The 6,484-nt window shown below is 42.5% G+C and overlaps 1 protein-coding gene across 1 annotated transcript; it reads left to right on the plus strand.

Annotated features, from left to right (window-relative positions):
* Nucleotides 1-462: 462 nt before the first annotated feature.
* LOC127300310 (calmodulin-binding receptor-like cytoplasmic kinase 3) lies at nucleotides 463-5,529 on the plus strand. The gene is made up of 7 exons (XM_051330411.2): nucleotides 463-1,259; nucleotides 2,252-2,506; nucleotides 3,232-3,494; nucleotides 3,712-3,877; nucleotides 3,949-4,038; nucleotides 4,241-4,539; nucleotides 5,063-5,529. The coding sequence occupies exons 1-7, from the start codon at nucleotides 947-949 to the stop codon at nucleotides 5,270-5,272; spliced, it is 1,596 nt and encodes a 531-aa protein (XP_051186371.1). The 5' UTR covers nucleotides 463-946; the 3' UTR covers nucleotides 5,273-5,529.
* The last annotated feature ends 955 nt before the right edge of the window (nucleotides 5,530-6,484 follow it).

Raw genomic sequence — 6,484 nt, forward strand, 5'->3', positions numbered from 1 at the left:
GGCCGTTCAAGATGGCCTGGCGACCCGGGCTGAGAAATTAGATCCCTGAGGACGCCCAGCAGTTTCCGTAGATGTATGGAAGAGAACATCAAGAAATATGGATTGGCGGGAACATATCAAATCACCAGTATTTATTATAAATAAGAGGGAGTAAATACATTTACGTTCGTACTGACTGTCACTCGAGGTCTCGAGCAGAGCAGCCCCGCCACCTCTTGGCTGACAGCAGCCAGTGACGCTGCCACCCAGAAGTTTCGCGCTCAGCGTATACCGTGTAGAGCAGAGCACCCAGCAACTAGCCACCCAGAAGTTACCGCCGCCGCCGATTCCCAGTCCGCATCTCCACCTTGACCTTCCAGCTCTCCCATCTTCCCACCTCTCCCATCCCGTCTTCAGCAGCTCAGCTGCAAAGATATTTCATTTTTTTTTTCTCCCTCCCAACTGCTCCGCACTTTCCTTCTCTCTTTCCTCCTTACGCTTGAGCTTCTCCCCGATCTGAGCACGCCACCTAAATCCTTCGCTCGATTTCTTCCCGTAACCTCGATCCTTGAGCAGTAGCTAGATTAGTCGGTGCTCTGCTTCTGCTTCTGCTTACTGCCCAGTCCAGATTAGATTTGCTTGTCCTCTTCTTCCTGTATCCGTTGCTGGGGTGCTCGCTCCAGCTGGTCAAGATTTTCTAGTCAGTGGTCTTACTTGATTCGCTGCCCTCTCTTGGCGTCTAGTTCATTCCGTGTGAAGTAGCCCGATTCTTAGCTTTAAAAAAAGTTATATCCCCTTTTGTTACTGAACTAAGTAGTCTCCAGTTTGCCTTCTTGGAGGCATAATTTGTTCTTGCTGAGTTGGAGGAAGAAGGGGAGACAGAATTTGTGGCTGCCAATCTTGAACCCCCATTTTTCTCATTCCAATCATGAGATATTTGTGAACTATACATTCCAATTCGCTGTCGATGTCTCGTCTGGCACTTCTCCCTGCTCTGCTCGTGCTCCTCTGTTCCTCTCTGGCTTTGGCTTCCGAGCCCTCCTCCCGTCCGGGGCCAACACTTCCATGGACCTGTGGAGGTGATCATCTTGCCATCCTGGAGACCTCTGATGGCCGTCACAACCTGTCCATCAATGGGGTTTCAGTGCAGGACCGTGCTGAGGGCTGCGACAGGCTCCGGTCCTACTTTGGGAGCGGTTGCCTCCGTTGTGATGAGCGTTCCGAGGCGTGGAGGGGTGCGTGGGCGCACTACTGCAGCGATGGGACTCAGTCGAGCTATGGTGAGTGGCTTCTATGATCCTGTTGATCTGTTGTAGATATCTTAGCTTCAAATGGTGATGTCAGTTGAAATCTAATTCGGTTGGTTGAGTTCATCTGCACATTTTTTTGTGGTGTGAGTGTTTCTATTCGTAGTGATTCAGATGTTTATTTCCACTGCTTCCACGAAATCCATTAGAATTTGAGAACTACCTTTACATGCAAATGCTAACCTATTGTATGTTTGTAGTTTGATAAGAGGGTACATCGTAATGTATCGTTGCTTCCATTATTTCTTTTCAGACTAATCATTGGCAACTTTTTTTTTTGGGACTTTGGCCATTTTGTGACTATGGTGTTTGTTCTGGCATGCACTAAGGCAATGGACAAACTGATTGGTCAAGTATAGCCTACATAGTTGTTATCTTCTAATTTACGAGTCATTCATTGAGACCAGCTAGTGGGGGGCTTTCCTCCATTTCATAATAAATGAAATCAGTTGTATTTGTATGTTGTAATTGAATCTGTTTTTTATGTGACTTTTGATCAAATATAGGAAAAGCCGGTTAGAAAAATGATAAAATGTGCAAAATCTGGTTAGACAAGAAGGATTATCATAGTCCACTGTAATACCAAACATAAACTGAGTATCATATGCTTATGTGCTTTGATGTATGATTTTGTTTACAGCACATGAACTTTACTGATCAGAACAGTGATTTGTGGTACTTCATGTAACACTACTATTCATGCATTGTATTATTATTCTTTAGTTTTGATTTATTCATTAGTTGATTCTTGTATGGGAATCCAACTTCTATCTAGCTATAGATGTATAGACCCACCACTCACGTTCATAAATAGATGTCTTAGATTTGTCAAAATTTGAATGTATGTAGACATCTATTTATGGACGGAGGGAGTATTAATTCCTAGGTAAACTAGTTATTTTCTCTATTCCATGCCTTGCAACTTGTAGATGATAATTATTGTTTACTAAGTTCTATTTCCACAGGCACAGCTCCAAATATGCCAAGGAAGCTTTTGAAGCAGCCGTCAGAGGATAGTGCAAATATTGAAGATGACCCATGTGTAAACATGAGACTGCATGAAAATAAACAGGACACCAGTGATTCTTCGGAAAAAGAGGATACTCTCTTGGCTGTTCCAGGTGTACTTCTTCTATGCTGTGGTCTTATGCTTCCATGTTTTCATGCTGAAAGGAAAGAAGGAAGCAGACACAATACTACATCCATACATCGAAATACTGGTGAGTAAACACAACATGTGTTAGTGTTTCTTTGATATTGCGGAAAAGCTAGTTCTTGCTGTCATATTTATACTGGGATCAGAACTGAACACACCAATGAAGTTGATTGAATGTTGTATGGATTTGTAAATTTGTAATCTACCTGCTACATACCAGCTTAGCTACTCCTGACTACTATGTCCATTCCCATACTAGGTAAGCTATACCATTTCCCAACCCACCGTGTGAACTTATGAGGGTGGGAGTGCATGACTTCTGTTAAGATCTTACAATGTAGTAATACCTTTGTCAAGCTTAATTAGCTTTAGTTATGTTTCTCTTGTCAATCGTCATGGTTTCACATCTTGTTTGCTCCATTTAGAGGTTCTTTCATCTCATTGCAAACAGAAAGTGAAAGAGTTAATGGCCTATACTTTTCGTGTGGGTTGACCACATTAATTTGTGTCTATCTACATATCTTATATGAAAGTAAATAAGCATTGGGGTATGGTAATATGGAGTAAATGTTGCCTAGAAAAACCAAAGCAGAACCACTCTGGCAAGTATTTGAATACTTTCCTTTAAAAAAAGTATTTGAATACTTTCATATTGCTTGAACTGTCTCAGTTCTGCCTATGACTATTAAATGGTTTGCATTATCACCGTTTTCTGCAGTTCATTACAATTGTGACCCACTGCTAATATTTCTCGGAATCATGCCTGAACAATTTCATGTTTCTTCACAGTTGACTCTCTTTCATCCTTTGAGGTAAGCACATCATCTGAGAAGATCCCACCAACTCCACATCGAATACCTCCAAGCCCGTCAAGATTCGCGCCATCTCCACAGATAGCTCGAGCCGGATCTGTTGACTTAACCGTCCAGCAGATTCTCAGGGCGACTCAGAATTTCTCACATTCGTTTAAGTTGGGTGAAGGAGGATTTGGGACTGTGTACAGGGCTGTACTGTCAGATGGAGTGGTTGTTGCAGTCAAGAGAGCCAAAAAGGTAGTGTCATGCCGGTTATTATTGTATCTTTGGGTGCTATTATTGATACTCCATCAAGCTCTTTTGATTGTTGATTTTTCATTATGTTTTGATATTTAAGAGTTTCGGTTGGACAAAAGTAGTACAGTTCCTGGGAGCACCTTTTTATGCGGCAACTGTGAATTAAGTTCTTCGATTTTCTGCTAGCGGTGCATAATGGGTTCTACTATTTTTGCAGGATCAATTTGCAGGTCCTAGAGATGAGTTCAGCAATGAAGTAGAATTGCTTGCTAAGATTGACCATCGAAATTTGGTGAGACTGTTGGGTTATACTGATAAAGGAAATGAGCGTATTATTATCACAGAATATGTTCCAAATGGAACTTTGAGAGAACACTTGGATGGTAAATAGCATTGCCTGCCCTTGCCCGTTGGTTTTAGCTTCAGAGTTTATATGTATTTATTCATTCTGCAGGCCAACATGGCAGAACTCTGGACTTTAATCAGCGCCTAGAAATTGCGATTGATGTTGCTCACGCACTCACTTACCTCCATCTGTATGCAGGTAAGCATCGTACTTCTCTGAATATTGATGTTCTGCAGGTTAACTATGTTAAATGCAAAATACTTAACTCGGTCAATAATATGATTGAATTATGTTAAGTATTATTTTTTATTAGCTATGCCAATTTTGATAACTTATTTTGAGAAATTATGTATTTGGAAATAATGTTAAAGGGACTGAGAATTATGTAAACTGTGAACAGAGAAGACAATAATCCATCGCGATGTGAAGTCATCAAACATACTTCTGACAGACAGCTACCGAGCCAAGGTGTCCGACTTTGGATTTGCTAGAAGTGGCCCTAATGATACAGAGAAGACACACATCTCGACGAAAGTGAAGGGAACTGCTGGCTACCTGGACCCTGAGTACCTGAGAACATACCAGCTGACTCCTAAAAGCGATGTCTTCTCCTTTGGCATACTTCTTGTAGAAATTATTTCTGGTCGTCGGCCTGTAGAGCTTAAGCGGGCAGCTGAAGAGAGGATCACTATCAGATGGGTACGTTTTTATTGCTTTTTTTCCGTCTTCAGTTCATGGCACACAGTTCTACCTATGTGAAAGTGTGGTTTGCTAGTTCTCTTAGGTCTTTCGCCATTCTACTTTAGGATGTCTATTTAGATGTGTGTAGGCCAACCTTAAAAGGTTTGACTAGTAACATAGACATATTTATTTAGACTTGTCATGTGGAAACGCTATTACTAGTTTCTTTTATCATAACAGTACTACATACCATTATATTTTTCCATAATGTTTGTAACATCAGTTGAAAAATAATGGCCAAAGGTGTGTTTCTTCTATATAAGTTTGAGAAGTCATGCTGTTTTTGACCTAAACTTATCTGTTCTCAACTTCGTGCTCATTTTAAAACTTCACATGTAATAGCATATCAACAGAATCTCTTGGTAGAGTCACTTGCAACGAGAAAACAAGTTGAACTTTCATTTGTTTTGTGTGTGTGTGTGTGTGTTTCTAGTTTCTACCATGAGAAGACGAAGTGTATTCAACTTTGTATGTTCCGCAGACTTTCAAGAAATTCAACGAAGGCAACATGAGAGAGATATTGGACCCGTTGCTGGAGGATCGCGTGGACGAGGAGGTGCTGGAGAAGCTTCTCAGTTTGGCGTTCCAGTGTGCTGCTCCCACGCGGGAGGACCGTCCCACCATGAAGGAAGTCGGAGAGCAGCTGTGGGAGATCAGGAAAGAGTACGGGAAGAGCCTAAGGAGGGTGTGAAACCATGGCAAACATGAGCTCTCTTTAACCACGATAAGAGCATGCGTATTCTATGTATACGCACTTGATGATGGTAATATTTTGTGCTCCAATGTTTCAGACAAACCTGCCATCTGTTTCTTCCTTCCTTGACCACTTTCTAGTCTAGTACTCCCTGGAGATACGGTCCATTTTGCTGGATGTGCATTTTGTGTTCAAAAACTTTCGCTGAATTCATATTGATTTAGATAATTGAAATAAAGGTTATTTCTGGTCAAGCCCCTACCCTAAGTAATAGTAGTATAACATTTCGCCTGATAGACAACGAACCATGCAACTGTGGAGTATGTGACACAAGACTGACTCGGTGAACACTTTCTGTAAGACCATCGATAGAAACATGGACATAACTGAAGGCGAGTATGCAGCATGCAGAGACACAAGACGAAAACATAGGGTAGCCGATGCAGCCTTACGGATTTGAATGGATTTGAATTGGAGCGGATAATAGTTGGATTCGGATGCGGATTATATCAGATTACGGATATGGAGCGGATTTAGACTGGACTCGCGTCGGAAGCGAATTATTAAGTAAATATACAGATAAAAGATAGGAGTATGCTTTTTTCTGTAAAATATGTTTGTACTTAGACTATAGCTAAATGTACGCACTTGTTCGTACAGCAAAACAAATTGTGTGCTAATATCATACATAGTTTAGTCGATGAACTAACTATATTGTCTAAATATGGATCTTTAGTAGCGATGACTGCTACATATCGTTAGATGACGCGCTTCAAGGGCGACACGTTTCGTAGGCAACACGCTGGCGATTTCTGGCGGCGCCCGCCAGCCGCCGGCGATCTCCACCGTCCGCCGCCTACCTCCATCAGCGTGCAGCCCGCGTGCAGGGGATGGAAGGCCATCTTCATCAGGTATGCATCTCGCTGTGAGGGTTCGTCCAGGCTTCGAGGAATGAACATCTCGGGCTGCTGGACGAATCAGAGGAGGAGTTCGAGAGGATTGTGTGCTTGAGATGGATCGGCAATGGAGTGCAGTTGAAAATTGCTGGTCTTCTGATTCTGATTGGTTCTGAGGTGAATGATCGCCGGCGTGCAGTGGCGGCGCATTCCGCAGAGGCGTCTCCTCCACCGTCCTGTGCACGTGTGGTTGAGGCGGTCTCTTCTTCTGGCCTTGTTCGAGTTTTGCAGCCCAGATCCATGGCAGATGGGT

Source organism: Lolium perenne, chromosome 5, assembly GCF_019359855.2.
Source record: "Lolium perenne isolate Kyuss_39 chromosome 5, Kyuss_2.0, whole genome shotgun sequence".
Classification (NCBI taxonomy): domain Eukaryota; kingdom Viridiplantae; phylum Streptophyta; class Magnoliopsida; order Poales; family Poaceae; genus Lolium; species Lolium perenne.